Raw genomic sequence first — 15,501 nt, 5'->3', positions numbered from 1 at the left:
GCCTACATTTACAGGGTATATGGGCCAGTCGACGTGCATTTTTAGCAAGCCCCGTTAAAGCTAGCCCTTAATCCTAAGCTTGTTACTTGGAGCTTGCCCTGATGACGTCACTGGGGCAGGCCAGGTCTATATTCGAGCTGTTGAGCTGACCCACAAATGCTGTTGGCTGTGGCACACGCACTTTTTTGTTTCTTTTTTGGCTAGGGGCGTAGCATCATAATGGCCAATGGCTTATATAGTAAGAGTGAAAGCATTTCGCAGTCGTTAAAGTGAGTGTGAGTGAGTGTGTGTGTAAGTGAGTGTGTGTGTGAGTGTGTGTGTGTTATGTCTACGTGCCGGCAAACACGTCACATCGTGTCAAAGAGTTGATGGATGAGCATGACTGCAGCCAAGAGTGCCGTCAAGAGCAGCCAAACAGGAAGCACTTGTCCAATTGAGGTGCCAGCTAACGGATCAATTCACCTGCTGCACTCAGCCCCTGCATTGTGGGCCTCCAAAGAGCCATCGCAGCACGCCGAAGGGCATGGTGAAGGCTGCGCAGCTGCAAAGGCGCACACGACTTGAGAGATTGTGTGTGTAAGATAGAGAGAGCCAAAGAGAGAGAGACAGAGAGAGAGAAAGAGAGAGAGTGAGCGAACGAGCAAGCGAGTTGGAGTGGCCATTTCTAGCTTTGTTGGTGTTTGGGCTCCGTTTTAATGGCTCAATGCTTCAGTTGGCCAGTGAACGTCGCAGCGCGCGGCCGTATCAACCGCACAGAAAGAAAGTGTTAAAGAAAGCGCACGTAAGCGTACAAAAAAATAAGAAAAGAGAAGCTTCAGATCGAACGAGCTAGTAAATGCTTCAAGTGTGTGCGAGCCAAAAGCAAAGCCAATTGAAACAACAACAAGAACACTCGGCGAAATATCAACTCCTTCCCATAGCGCAAGTGAGTAAGAAAGGGTCACATATATATGTATGCGTGCGTGTGTGTGTGGTCACATAAGTAAACAAAATCACATTGCTAAAGTGTGCCAATGGGCAAAAAGAAATCAACGTCAACAAAAGCAGCGGCAGCAGCAGCAGCAGCAGCGGCAGCAGCAGCGGTAGCGGCAGCGGCAGCGACACAAAAAGGAACACGAACAATCGAAAAATTCTAAGTCGCCGCGTCGACGCATGCGTAGTGATGGCGGCAGCGACGCCTACGCCAGCAGAAGCTTTCTCAACGAAAGTGATTCATCGCGGCTTCGTCGAGTGTTCGCTGTGATAACTGTAACTGTAGCTGTAACTGTTGTGCTCGCCACTCGCGTTGCCTGCGTACGTTGTTATGCATTTCTCTTTAGCGCTATTTGCTCAAATATTTAGCGGCTATTCGCATGGCTGCAAAAGTTGCGCTGCCGCTGCGTAGCTGTTGTTGTTGTTGATGCTGCTGCTGGCGTTGCTGCTGCTGTTGCTGTTTTTTCCGCTAGTACCTTGAACTTGAGCAGCGCTGCGCACATTCAACTCGGCGGCGCAGTGGCAACCTGTTTGCAACAACAACAACAACAACAACAACAAAGCGCAGCAACAAGTTTGTAATTGTCACTACAACAACAGCAGCAGCAAGTGTTGGCGCTGTTAGCCTTAAGTTTAGCTTGAAGCTAGCCAAAGATTATGCAAAGCCAGGAAACGTTTTTGGCGGCAGCATTGTCGCTAGGGCGGCTGGCCACGCCCACAAACAAACTGGTTGAATGCACTCACATGCAATGGAGTGTGTGTGTGTGAGTGTGTTGGGTACTTACAACAATTTCTGACGAGAAAACAATGGGGGAAAAGCAGCGTTTTTTCTCTACCCTTTTTTTTTTCAATTTTATTTGTTTTTTTTGAAAATTTTATAATAGTTGCGAGAGATTTCACTTCTATGCGGGAGGCCTTTTACCCCCACTCCAAGTGCAATACATGCAACAATGCAGCATGGCAGCCTTAGCTGAGATGACTATCGTGACTATCGTTCGAGTATATTCTATAAGACTTGATACGACGACAAGGTCATATTGCTAGGCATTCTAAATAACTATCGAGTGAATTAGACTGTTGTCGTTTGAAAAAGCTTTCGAAGCATTCCCGCACGTGCTGTAACGGTAAACGAGCCAGCTGGAAAACTTCTTCATTCTGATTGAAGTACAGCTGAAAGCTCGTTCCAGTGCCATCGCTTAGATCTGATAAGCGAATCGGGCATGTTGGGCAATCGGGTACAGGGTATGCATAACAAATGGCAGTCCCCGATCGCGTTACGAAATTGCCGAAATGCCGCAGATCGTGATCGAAATGTTGAGGCGCGTGAAAAGCCGCCAACTCAAGCAATCGATTCACCTAACCCGATTACATATATTACAAACGTGACTTTTCATCACATATTTACGGATTTATTTCATTTCTTTTCGTTTCCATTGCAGACACGTCGCGGCACGTTGGAAGATCGCTATCGCCTGACTGACTGACAGACTGACTTGCAGATAGCCAACAGGAGGAGCCTTCAGCCATGAGCTCGGCCATTGTGGGCGCTGCCTCGGCCATCGGGGGCGCGGTGACGGCGGCAACCAGCAACAGCTGGTTCATACCCATGCTGATGGCAGCGGTTGCCTACTTCCAGTACGAGGAGATCATGGATCCCGAGTCGAAGCCCAGCGACGTCAGCAGCGATGACATTCTCGATCACTATGACTTCATAGTGATAGGCGCCGGTTCGGCCGGCGCTGTGGTGGCCAATCGCTTGACCGAGGTGGAAAACTGGAATGTCCTGCTTCTGGAGGCGGGCGGCGATGAGACGGAGCTAACGGATGTGCCACTGATGGCCGGATACTTGCAGCTATCGAAAATCGACTGGCAGTACAAGACGGAACCATCAGGAACTTCGTGCTTGGGTAGGTCTATCTAAGCTCTATGCTCAAGAAGTTTTCTTTCTAAGAATTTCGGCCTCTTGTTAAAGAAAAGTCGAAGTTAGAGGGAATGAGAAAGCTTCTAGGGCTTCACATAAATCTATATCTACATACATTTAACCATCTGTATCTACTCCTTTCAGCTATGCAAGGCGGACGCTGCAACTGGCCGAGGGGCAAGGTGTTGGGCGGTAGCTCCGTTCTCAATTACATGCTGTATTTGCGTGGCTCGAAGCACGACTACGATAACTGGGAGGCACTGGGTAACCCCTCCTGGTCGTATCGCGATGCACTTTACTACTTCAAGAAGTCGGAGGATAATACCAATCCGTATCTGGCTAGCACACCCTACCATGCCACTGGGGGCTATCTGACTGTGGGCGAAGCGCCCTACCACACCCCCCTGGCGGCCAGCTTTGTGGAAGCGGGCGTGGAAATGGGCTACGACAATCGCGACTTGAATGGCGAGAAGATGACGGGTTTCATGATTGCCCAGGGCACCACAAGGCGGGGCTCGCGCTGCTCCACCTCCAAGGCGTTCCTCCGTCCGGCACGACTGCGTCCCAATCTGCACATCTCAATGAATTCGCATGTGACGCGCATCATGATCGATCCGGTTAGCAAGTTGGCCTTTGGAGTGGAGTTCGTTAAAGAGCAGAAGCTCTACCATGTTCGTGCCACCAAGGAGGTGGTGCTCTCGGGCGGTTCAGTGAACAGTCCGCAGCTTCTGATGCTAAGCGGCATTGGTCCACGCAAGCAGCTGGCCAAGCATCGCATACCGGTCATCAAGGAGCTTAGCGTCGGCGAGAACCTCCAGGATCACATCGGACTGGGCGGACTCACGTTTCTGGTGAATCAACCGGTGTCGATAGTGGAGAACCGCTTTCACACCATGTCCACGGTGCTGCAGTACGCGGTCTTCGGCCAGGGTCCGCTCACCATTCTCGGCGGCGTCGAGGGCTTGGCCTATGTGAATACGAAGTATGCCAACAGCTCGCTGGACTGGCCGGACATAGAGTTTCACTTCGTTTCTGGTTCAACGAATTCCGATGGCGGATCCCAGCTGAGGAAGGCGCACGGCCTCTCGGACTCGTTTTATCGTGCGGTATTCGAGCCGATCAACAATCGGGATGCCTGGAGCATAATTCCCATGCTGTTGCGTCCTCGCAGCACGGGCAGTATTAAGCTGCGCAGCAGCAATCCCTTCGACTATCCCTATATATTTCCCAACTACTTGAAGGACGAATTCGATCTGAAGACCCTCATCGAGGGTGTCAAGGTCGCCGTCGCTCTTTCCCGCACCAAGGCGATGCAGCGCTTCGGCTCCCGTCTCTCCAGCATACACTGGCCGGGCTGCGAGCATCTCGTCCCATTCACGGACAGCTACTGGGAGTGCATGGTGCGTCGCTACACATCGACCATTTACCATCCGGTGGGCACCTGCAAAATGGGTCCCTACTGGGACAAGGATGCAGTGGTCGACGCCAAGCTAAGGGTCTACGGCATTCGCGGCCTGCGCGTCATCGATGCCAGCATCATGCCCAAGCTCGTCTCGGCCAACACGAATGCGCCCGTGATCATGATCGCCGAGAAGGGCAGCGATATGATAAAAGAGTTCTGGATCAAGAATACAATAGTCTGATAAGCGAATAACTTTCTACTATGGCTCTGTATATGAGTGTGTGTGTGTGTGTGTGAGTGTTTGGATTGGAGTATGCATCTGTGTGTGAATCTGTGAGTGTATTTGACTCTTTTCATTTTTTTGCGTTTTTTTTTTTTTTGTATCTATAAGCGAATTTTATGTATTAATTGTAACTTATTGAAACAGTGAATCAATGTCCAGTAAAATGTACATTTTCTGTAAATCTCAATTGGCAGACATTAATGGCGTGTGGTATCCCAAGCTATGGTCTAGAACAGTATTGCCAGGAATAAAATGACAAGAATAATTGATTGTTGTTTAATAATATTAATAGCTTTGATAAGTTGAGTGGAACTAGTTCTATTAACAAAAACCCGGTAGAACTAATAAGGTATTCAATGGGTAGGATAATATGGCCTGGAAATCAGCTTAAGACTTATCTGTGAAGCTGAAGAATTTCATATTTTATTAAACATATTTTTGCTAAGAAGCGCTCAGAGATTAATCAGGAGCATAAATATTTCCTAGACAGATTTTCTACGATATATGGCTTACTGCTTATTTCTCTTACACACATACGGATATACATCTATATGGTTACATATTTATTATCAGTTGAATAAGGGCTGTAGCTATACTTCTCGTTCCATAAGATGTGGATATAGCTCTTTGGTTTTATTGTCTGTTCAGATTGTTCAAGGAATAATCTCGTTAGTTTCGCCGGGTGTTTGTGGATTTTCAGCTGCTGTCGGATCCGGCAGCTCATTGGGCAGCTGGTTCTGCTGCCACGGCGATGGCTGCTCCTCCAGCTGATCCTCGCGAATCATACGGGCCGCCTGCTCGCCAATCATCATGGCCGGCGCATTTGTGTTGCCCGCCGTAATCTCCGGGATGACGCTGGCATCGGCTACTCGCAGTCCCTGAATGCCGCGGACGCGCAGTCGCTCATCGACGACGCCCAGAGGCTCGCTGGGCGTGGCCATGCGGCAGCTGCCGACTGCATGCCACGCGCCCACAAACATGTAGCGTATGTGGCACCGCCAGTAGGCATCCGAGTCCGGCTCGAGCACATCGCACTCGGGCAGCGGCGGCAGCCACAAGTTGAGGCCGCAGCGCCGGAAGGCGTTGGTGCCCAGCAGCCGTTGCACGTAGCGCACGAAGCGCAACAGCGTGGCACGATCGTCCGGATGGGAGGCATAGCTGTTCCTCACCAGCGGCGGCTGCTGCGGATCTCTGCTGCGCAGGGAGACGCTGCCGCGCGACTTGGGCAACAGCAGCGAGCCCATGATCTGCATCAGATCCGTCTGCTGCAGTGCCGCACGCTGAGCGGCAATCAGCTCCGGGCGAAAGCCCAGGTAGCCAAAGCTGCCGGCGCCGCCGCGTGCCAGCAGCGAGTGGGCGACCACATGCACATCCGGCTGGCCGGAGCGACTGGTCGGCGCACTCGAGTTGATGAAGCCCATCATCGAGAAGCTGGCGGCCAGCGGGCCGCGATGTCCCTGCAGCAGATACTCCGCCACAGAGGCGGGATCGAAGGCGTCACGCCCACCCGCAGCTTGGCTGCTGTTCACAGCGCAGCCGGAGCCTGCGAAGCGCAGCAGCAGCGGCAGCATGCCATGATCATGCAGGTTCCTGCCCACGCCCTCCACCTGCACCCGCGGCCGTATGCCCAGCCTGCTTAACTGCCGCCTTGGCCCAATGCCGGACAGCAGCAGCAGCTTGGGAGAGTTGAGAGCACCGGCGCTTAGGACCAGCTCCCGGCTGGACCAGGCGGTGAGCGTTCGATTGCTGGCCGTGTGATAGTAGCTCACGCCGCGCAGGCGTCGTCCGCAGGAGCTGAGCAGCAGCCGCTGGGCCTGGGCACCGCGCAGCACGCTGAGATTGGGTCGACTGACTCCGGCCAGGTAGCTGCGAGCGCTGCTCACCCGCCGGCCCTGGTGTACCGTAGCGGGCACCCGATGCGTGTAGCCGAAGCTGCTGCCCGAGCGCAAGGGCTGCTGCAGCCGGGGCACACCCAGCTCCGCGACGGCTGCATAGATCAGCTCGGCCAGCCGCTGGTTGTGCGGCTCGATGGGGAAGTAGCTCAGCTTCAGTCGCGCCTCCAGCTGCCGATAGGCGCTCTGCACCTGGGGCCAGTCCCAGCCTTGGAGGCCGAGGCGCCAGCGCCAGTTGTGAAAGTCCGCCGGACTGCCCGGCACATAGATATTTCCGTTGATGGCGCCCGTGCCGCCCAGCATGCGGCCGTGCCACCAGCAGCAGCCATGCGGCGGCGCCATGGCCTGGCAGCACAGAGGATTCGGCTCCGCCTCATCCAGCCACATGTAGCGCGAGTCGTGATGCATTGAGCCGCTTAGCGCGTAGATCTCCGATTCGAGCGGTGGATCCTCACCCGCCTCCAACAGCAAGACCGTCACATTCGGCTGCTCCGCCAGTCGACTGGCCACAATGGAGCCCGCGCTGCCCGCACCCACCACGATGTAATCGTAGTTAGCTGGACTTGCCGGGTTTCCAACTACATTTGGTGGCCAATCGCTGGTCAGCGCCCAGCTGGATGCATTCAGTGCTGCCGTCAAGGAGTCCATCAAGGCTGTGCCGATGCCATTGCTGGGTACCTGGCTGCCAGCCGCCTGCAGGGGGAGAGAGCGCAGCAGCAGGAAGAGGAGTAGGAATCCAATCCACTTGGCCTCTGGTGAACATTTCATTTCGAACTGCTTGGGGCCGAGCGATATCTGGAGCTGGTCGACAAATGCATAAAGCCCGCTTGCTTCATTGCATCTTGGTCCGTTTCAGACTATTCAAATATGTTTATCTTTATTTGCAGCTCTGTCAGTTTTTAATTTTGCTTGTTTACGCTGCGTTTAAAATTGCAAGTACTTAATGCTGCTCGAGTCGAAGCTTTTGATCCCGCCCGCACGAATGCAGCGTCGCTCGTTCGCCCTGCCGATGGCCCAATGAACTTCACAGTAAGACAATGCGACAAACAGAGAGAGAGAGAGAGAGAGGCAGTGAGAGAGTAAAGCAGAGAGAGTGACTGAGTGAGTGAGAGATAGCGGGTGAGCTTTTACTGTAGCTTAACAGAGTCGCTTTAAGCTGTTAACAGTTGCTCGAATGGAAGCTTCCCATAGAGTACCTACACCCTACTCCCTTTCGCATGCCCTCCGTCATGCTATCTCAGTCGCTCGCTCAGGCAATTAATAACAACAGAGTGAGCTTTCGCTGTAAATCAACAGCACAGCGAAAAGCTGTCACCACTTACTGTAAACAGCTGATCAAGCTGTGCGTCGTTGACAGCGCGCTGTTAAAGGCAGACAATTTGTTACCTGTATATGTATGTACATATGTATATTCATGGCTTATATAAATACGTATAAGAATTATGTACTATCGACGAAATTACCAGTCTGAAATTACCCTAGAGTTCTAGCGAGTTTTGTGGCATATAGCGAAGGGCATATATCAGGCGATTGAAGCTGGTTGAGCTCTATTTTACCTAGTGCAAGCGACATTGCCATATACCCTGTAATAAGAGGGAAACTTCAAATTGGAGGAGAATCTCCTGCAAATAATCTCATTGGATCATAAATATTATAATGGTAGCAATATAATATTAATAATTATACAACTATATGTATATATGATAGATTTGTTGAGACTTGTACAGAAATCTGTGGCATAAATAGCAAATTAATTATTCCCTTAGTATCGACTAAAAACAAAAGGATTGAGGTATTGAAATATATAAATGAAAAAGAAATAAATGAAATTTAATAAAATTTAATAAAATTTCAATTACAATAAATTATATAAAATTTCTGTGAAAATATTTATTAAAGTATGATGATATTTTGAGCAGAGGGTAATCGATAGTCGGTCAACACTGACACATATTAGTCCACGTGCTGCTTTTTGTCTCTGTGCGCTGTTTTCAGTTTAGGCTTTTGTTTTGGTCGAGTTGTTTGTTCTTGGCATTCAGATCGAATACCGCTTATCTTAGTCATAATGCGAGTATATTATGACATATTCTATTCACGTGAATATATATCAGTACGGTTATTTCAATTCCACCAGCAGCTAGTGCTAATCTAATCAGTGTTTGAAATGTGCGATCTTATATAGAAAACATTTCAGATAAGAAATGAAAGGTTGCTAAGACAAAACACCGTGAAAAATAAATAAACCGAGTTATGCTGGAGAATAGCGAAATATGATAGAGAAACAATGGAGTAATTCGAGTTGACATATTGCGAAGCAGCTGAGAGAACTACATATGGAAAAAGTTGTTACAGGGTATCCAATATAGGAAATGACTGCACAGCAATTCAGGTAGTAAAGCGAATGGGAAGCAAAACAGAGTTGGAGCATTGTAAGTGGAAGAAAGCAACAGCAACTCGCTATAACTACAGAGTATATATGAAAGCTGAAGACCTTAACTTTAAATATAGAATATGGATGTACAATATAGGAAATATAGGCAATCATAAAAGAGATTTGGAGTATTACGAATGGAAGAAATGGACTGCAGGTTCCTATAACTAATATAGAATATGGGTATACCATATAGGAAATGACTGCACTGAGTTGGAGTATTACGAATAGAAGAAATGGACTGCGGGCTCCAATACCAACAGAGTATACATATTGAAAGCAAAAAATACCCTAGCAAAATATAGGAAAAGGGTATATAAAATAGGAAATGACTGCACGGAAATTCAGACAATAATGAGAAACAATCCCAAAACAGAGTTAGAGTATTACGAAAGAACTGCAACTCCCTCTAAGTACAGAGTATATATGAAAGCAGAAGACCCTAGCAGAGTTGAAATATTACAAAAGGCGAGAGAGAAAAGTGATTCGAAATTTGGTCATTGCACTCGCTATGGGTGAACGGTTTGCGCTGGGTCAGCAGTCTGTGCAATTGCCAAGACCTCGGACTTGACCGCTCGAGGGCCATTCAGTTGGCCTGAGGGCAGCGAATGTTCGAGTTGGAAGCGAAAGATGACGGCTGTGAATACGTTTGTCACCATGTGGCGGTTCCTGCTGACGCTGGGCCCCTCGGCCTTGGTGATCCTGATGCTGAACAAGGGCATCAAGGACTACCGGCCGGACATTGTGGACGATCAGCAGCGGGTCCGCTCAATACGCATTGAGCAGCTGCGGCCCAGCTACGATTTTGTGATTGTGGGCGGCGGATCGGCGGGCTGTGTGCTGGCGGCGCGTCTCTCTGAGAATCCGGCGTGGAGCGTGCTGCTGCTGGAGGCCGGCGGCGATGAGCCGCTGCTAATGGATCTGCCGCAAATGTATCCGGTCTTTCAGCGCAGTCCCTGGGACTGGAAGTATCTGACGGAGCAATCGGATCGCTACTGCCTGGCCATGGAGGACCAGCAGTGCTTCTGGCCGCGCGGCAAGGTGCTCGGCGGCAGCAGCTCCATCAATGCAATGATGTACGTGAGGGGCAATCGACGCGACTACGACCACTGGGCCGGACAGCTGGGCAATCCGGGCTGGGAGTACAACAATGTCCTGCACTACTTCCGCAAGGCGGAGGACATGCGTGTGCCCGGCTACGAGCACAGCTCGTACCATGGCCACGGTGGACCCATCACCGTGGAACGCTACAGATCCCCCTCGCCGCTGCTGGACGTGTTCATGGAGGCCGCCGCCGAGCTCGGCCTCACTCATCCCGACGGCGACTTCAATGGCCACACCCAAATGGGCTTCGCCCCGCCCCACGGCACCCTCCGGGACGGGCTGCGATGCAGCGCCAACAAGGGCTACATGCGCCGCAGCTGGCAGCGCCCCAATCTGGACATTGTGCTGAAGGCCTTCGTGGAGCGGCTGCACATTGAGCCGGGCAGCAAGCGCGTGCTGGGCGTTAGCTTCGAGCATGGGCTAGTCCGGCATCAGGTGCTGGCCGGCAAGGAGGTTATTCTGGCGGCCGGCTCCTTGGCCAGTCCCCAGCTGCTGATGGTGAGCGGCGTGGGGCCCGCCGAGCAGCTGCAGCCGCTGGGCATACCGCTGGTGCAGCATCTGCCGGGAGTCGGAGCCAATCTGCAGGATCATATCTCCACCTCGGGCGCCATCTACACCTTCGAGAGCCTTCAGCCGGACAGCCACATGTCCTTTATAGTGCCCGAGCTGCTCAACAAGGACTCCGTGCGGGACTTTATTCACGGCCACAAGGGCTTCTTCTATGCGATGCCCGTCAGCGAGGTGATGGGCTTCGTCAGCACCCGCTTCCAGGTGGAGCAGGATGCCGACTGGCCCGACGTCCAGCTCTTCATGGGCAGCTACGGCTATGGCGCCGACGGCGGCATGATTGGCCGGCGCGGCGCCGCGATTACCCTGGACAACTATGCGAACGCCTTTGAGCCGATCATCTATCAGGACTCCTTTGTGATTGCCCCGCTGGTGATGCGTCCACGCTCGCGCGGCTATCTCCAGCTGCGCTCACCCGATGCCCGTGTGCATCCGCTCATTCACGCCAACTACTACGACGATCCACTGGACATGGCCATCATGGTCGAGGGCCTCAAGGTGGCCCATCGCCTCACCCAGACGCCGGCCATGCGCCGGCTGAACGCCACGCTGAACATCTACGAGTGGCGCAACTGCCCGGAGGTGGAGTACCTCAGCGACGCATTCTGGGAGTGCCTCGCCCGCTACTATTCGCAGACAATCTACCACCCCGTCGGCACCTGTAAAATGGCGCCCGCCGCGGATCCCATGGGCGTGGTCGATCCGCGTCTGCGCGTCCGTGGCCTGCGCGGCCTGCGGGTCATCGATGCGAGCATCATGCCCACAATTCCCACCGGCAACACCAACGCGCCCACGCTGATGATCGCGGAGCGGGGCGCCGACATGATCAAGGAGGACTGGCACCATTATCCACACGGCGGTTGGCTATAGCGACCTACAGATCCCCACCTGTTCGACCTCCCTCTGCATAGACTAAGCTAAGCATTTTCTTATATGACTTTAATAAAACTGAATAGAGACTTAGAAGGCGCCTCAAAGCGAATTCTCTTGGCAATGAAATCATGTTCTTGATGCGACTAATCCAATATATGGGATGGGATGGGATCTCTGGTGTGTATGACATCTACTCATAGTTATGACTTAGAAGGAGCCTCAAAGCGAATTCTCTTGGCAATGAAATCATGTTCTTGATGCGACTAATCCAACATAGGGAATGACCCATGCAATGCATGTATGGGATGGGATCTCTGGTGTGTGTGGCATCTTCTCATAGTTATGGTATGTATGGAATCTTTCTCTCCTTTGATACCGATTCAGAAATATCTCGTAACTGATAAAAAAGAATAAAATAAAAAAAATAAATAAATAAATAAAAAATAAAAAAAAATAGAGAATTTCTGGATTTCTTAAGCTAACCTTCTGGCGTGACAAAAATCATAAACGCCTGCTTCATTTCATATGAAAATTATTATAAAAACTATATACAAATAGAAACGAATCGAAATGAATTTCGGCTTGCAAGCGAAGGTTAAAAGCTTATTTCTGACTGTGCCACATGCGGGTCAGCACTAACTGTATTCAAGCGCCGACTCAGCCAGGGGTCAATGGCTAGGGGTCAGCCGAGGCCGAGAGCTGCAGCCTTGTGCCATTCGTATTGGCCAATCGCAGTTGGCCAGCTGCAAATGTTGACGTGCCAGCAAATATTGCCGAAAATAATCGAAACAACAACAAGATTTCTGCTTCTTCTTCGCTAATCCCATTGTAGAGTATATATGTATATGCATATATGTATATAGGAAAACATTTAGCTCACAAACTTTGTGAATGGGAAACCTGATTTGTAGCATAGTTTTGGTTATTTGTGGGTTAACTGTAATTGGCCGCGCATAGGGCGAGGCGCGGGGGCGTTCACACTGAAATATCGATCAAAACTTTTTGTGCATAATTTAGTTTGAAATGTGAGACAGCAACAGTTGCTGCGGCAGCCGCAATCGTTGCTCTGATTGCGGTTGTGGTTGTAGCTGCTAATTGTTGTTGCTACGTTTGTTACTGTTGCTAGTTTTTGTTGCTAGAATGTTGCTGTGTTGCCTTTGTTGTTGTTGCCAACTTTGTTGCTGCTCTTGGTACGATAGTTGCAACGATTGCAACGATGACTGCTACAATTGTTGCAATTGCCGATTGTTGGTTCTATTATTGCTGCGATTGTTGCAGTTGCTAGTTGTTGTTAATGTTGCTGGTAGATCGCTGCTACGATTGGTGCTACGATTGTTGCTGCTGCTGCTACAATTCTTGCTACGATTGTTGCAATTGCCGATTGTTGGTTCTATTATTGCTGCGATTGTTTCCAATGTTGTTGTTAGATTGTTGTTAGATAGTTGCTACGATTGTTGCTATTGTTACTGATTTCTGGATTTCTGCTATTGCAAATTCTTGTTGCTACAATTGTTGCTGATGCGATAAGTGTTGCTGTTGTCAATTGTTGGTGCTGAGATTGTTGCAACCATTCTAATTTTTTGCTACGATTGTTGCTGTTGCCAATTGGCGTTGCTGCTGTTGCTACGACTGTTGTTGTTAGTGGGGTTGCTACGATTGTTACTGCTACTAGAATGTTGCTGTTGCCCATTGTTGTTGTTATTGTTACTGTTGCTAATTGTTGTTGCTGCTGTTGCTATGATTGCTGCTAAGACTAGTGCTACGATTGCTCCTGTTAGCAATTGTTGATACGATTGCTCCTAAAATTGATTTTGCCAATTGTTGTTGCTGCTGTTGCTACGGCTGCTGCTGCCGCTGTCATTGTTGTTGCTATTGCTGCTGCAACATCTATGTATTCTCGCTGTATGTGCTCTACCTATATTGTTGCATCGGCAATTGTTGCTGCCAGTTATGGTTTTCAGTGTTGCTGTTGCTGTCGTGTGTTGGCGTTGCAATTTTTGAAGCTCTGCTGGTTGTCTAGTTGCTGTTGCACTTGCAGCAACTGCTGTTGGCATTTCCCCAGCTAATTCTGGCGGCATTGACAGCCGGCGCCAGCAATTGTTGCTGCTGCTGTTGTTGTTGTTGCTGGTGTTGTAGCTGTTGCTGTTTTGGCGCATTTGTCGTATTTTATGAGCGGGCGCTGAACCAAATGGCAAACGCGACAAGTTATACCAGTTTGACACAGACACACACACACACACACACACACAGACGCACATACACGAGTATAGCGCTCGCTGCGCTGAAGTTTTCAAAAAGGTTTCCGAGATTTTCTTACGGGTCAGTTCACGACATCCGCTGCTAACAAAATGACGCGAAGCAAGCAGCTCCAGAACCAGCAGCAGCACCACCAACACCATCAGCACCACCAACACCACCAGCTGCAGTTGCTGCTGCTGCTGTGCGGCCTGCTGCTGGTGCTGCCTGCCATTGCGGCCCTGCCGCAGCAACAGTTGCTGCTGGATGCCTCAGCCTCGGAGCAGGCGACAACAGCCACAGCGCCCGCGCTCAGTGATCCTTCGGGTAAGTTACGCCCACCGCCCACCTCCCATGGAGCAGAGGCAGCTGGCCATACGGCAGTTATAACCTCGGATTCCCTTGCAGATCTCAGCGCTGGCCTCAACCTCCTGCCCGTGAGCAATTGGATTGCTGCGGCCGCCAATGTGGAGCCGCCCGCGCCCGTTCAGTTCATCCGCATCGCCATGAACAGTGGACTGTGAGCCGCCGACAGAGGGCGCCAGCTTACCATCAAATACTCAATTTGTGTTTACATTTACATTTAATTCAACATCCTTTTCTTGTTACGTATATGTACATACATATGTGTATATATACATATTTATAAATTTAATTTTTTTGAATACCCTGTAATTAGGTATAGGCTGTAGAAAGGGTGCAATAAAAGTGTGCATAGGGAGCAGAAAACTTGTTTTGAATTCAGCAGGGCTCTGACTCTTCTAGTTCACTTTATCAGTTATTCCAAACGTTATAGCTCATTATCACCCAGCTAGTATACTTTAGCTTTTATGGGTCTATAAACATTGGGGTGTATTCGAGGTATACAAAAAGAAAACTATTTGGTAACAAGCTAGACGGGCAAAGATAAACCCAGAAGCAGAAAATAGTTAAGATAAACTGAAAATGAATTACCTAGAAGATACCCTACATTATAATTTGATGAAGAGTATACCCATTGCTATATACAGATATATATGTCATAATTTCGTATTATATATAAGAGTTTAGACGAGAAGAGTTTGCATTAAAATTCAGATAGCTTTTCCATGTCAATAATAATACAGGGTATACAGCGTAAACAGAAAATCATCTGATAATAATACTTAATCTTGCAGATTAGCTCATATTAGAGTGACTTTCCGATTCTTTGGTTACCTTACCCCATCGACAGAGGGCATCTACACGCACGTGATACCCTCGCTTATGCACATATGCGCAACGCTGACGCGCTGCACAAAAATGCGGTTGTGGCAGGCGCCGTTTATAGCAATTATCAGACAAAAACTTTAATCGGCCAGCGAGTTAATGAAAAACTTGCCATTTGTCATTGCCGTGGATGTTGGCCGTTTAGAGAGCGCCTGTCCTTGATCGACATTGGCCGGCTCCGACGGGGGTCTGGGTGACAGCTGCTGGCGAGCGGACACCAATTAGACCCGAGCGATTAAGCGTGTTCAGTTCAATTTACCGCTAGGCGATAATACCTTTTAGTATAAGCATTCAGCACTCGAGTGACACCTTATGCGAGGAATATAAATCGAGCAGATTAAGCAGCGCACGTGACAGGCGTTTGACACGTCTGTGCAGGTCAGAAGTAGTGTTAGGGTTAGGCTCTGCCTAGGGTTGTCGAATATTTTTGAAATATCGTATCGATTATATTTTAAGTTTTGAAAAATATTAATATGATATTTGATATGCAACTAAAAATATCGATATATCAACTAAAATATCGATATATAAACTAAAATATCGATATATCAATATTTTTCAATTAAAAAAAAA

General features: G+C 49.5%; 5 protein-coding genes across 11 annotated transcripts in view; 3 read left to right on the top strand and 2 right to left on the bottom strand.

The window, feature by feature from the left end:
- Positions 1 to 15,501, bottom strand: part of Flo2 (flotillin-2) — a 125,443-nt gene that overhangs the window by 9,080 nt on the left and 100,862 nt on the right. The window lies entirely within an intron of this gene.
- On the top strand, positions 2,498 to 4,843 carry LOC108619301 (glucose dehydrogenase [FAD, quinone]). Its single transcript, XM_018015815.2, has 2 exons — positions 2,498 to 2,879; positions 3,038 to 4,843. The coding sequence occupies exons 1-2, from the start codon at positions 2,498 to 2,500 to the stop codon at positions 4,534 to 4,536; spliced, it is 1,881 nt and encodes a 626-aa protein (XP_017871304.1). The 3' UTR covers positions 4,537 to 4,843.
- Eo (Ecdysone oxidase) lies at positions 4,642 to 7,496 on the bottom strand. Its single transcript, XM_018015810.2, has one exon. It carries the CDS (start codon positions 7,236 to 7,238, stop codon positions 5,232 to 5,234), a length of 2,007 nt encoding a protein of 668 aa, XP_017871299.1. The 5' UTR covers positions 7,239 to 7,496; the 3' UTR covers positions 4,642 to 5,231.
- LOC108619300 (glucose dehydrogenase [FAD, quinone]) lies at positions 8,471 to 11,571 on the top strand. The gene has a single exon (XM_018015813.2). The coding sequence runs from the start codon at positions 9,532 to 9,534 to the stop codon at positions 11,440 to 11,442; it is 1,911 nt and encodes a 636-aa protein (XP_017871302.1). The 5' UTR covers positions 8,471 to 9,531; the 3' UTR covers positions 11,443 to 11,571.
- LOC108619310 (uncharacterized) lies at positions 13,752 to 14,409 on the top strand. The gene is made up of 2 exons (XM_018015831.2): positions 13,752 to 14,007; positions 14,089 to 14,409. Exons 1-2 carry the CDS (start codon positions 13,794 to 13,796, stop codon positions 14,202 to 14,204), a joined length of 330 nt encoding a protein of 109 aa, XP_017871320.1. The 5' UTR covers positions 13,752 to 13,793; the 3' UTR covers positions 14,205 to 14,409.

This window comes from Drosophila arizonae, chromosome X (assembly GCF_054131065.1).
Source record: "Drosophila arizonae isolate 15081-1271.41 chromosome X, UAZ_ARI_1.0, whole genome shotgun sequence".
In the NCBI taxonomy this organism is placed as follows: Eukaryota; Metazoa; Arthropoda; class Insecta; order Diptera; family Drosophilidae; genus Drosophila; species Drosophila arizonae.
Note: the sequence above shows the minus strand (reverse complement) of the source record. Positions and strands in the feature narration are given on the sequence as shown.

Bases quoted from the DNA above. Each gene is read 5' to 3' on its own strand.
- LOC108619300 (XM_018015813.2), top strand. From the start codon at position 9,532: ATGACGGCTGTGAATACGTTTGTCACCATGTGGCGGTTCCTGCTGACG.
- Eo (XM_018015810.2), bottom strand. From the start codon at position 7,238: ATGAAATGTTCACCAGAGGCCAAGTGGATTGGATTCCTACTCCTCTTC.
- LOC108619310 (XM_018015831.2), top strand. From the start codon at position 13,794: ATGACGCGAAGCAAGCAGCTCCAGAACCAGCAGCAGCACCACCAACAC. The intron at 14,008-14,088 runs GTAAGTTACGCC...ATTCCCTTGCAG, and splicing joins CGCGCTCAGTGATCCTTCGG to ATCTCAGCGCTGGCCTCAAC.
- LOC108619301 (XM_018015815.2), top strand. From the start codon at position 2,498: ATGAGCTCGGCCATTGTGGGCGCTGCCTCGGCCATCGGGGGCGCGGTG. The intron at 2,880-3,037 runs GTAGGTCTATCT...TACTCCTTTCAG, and splicing joins ATCAGGAACTTCGTGCTTGG to CTATGCAAGGCGGACGCTGC.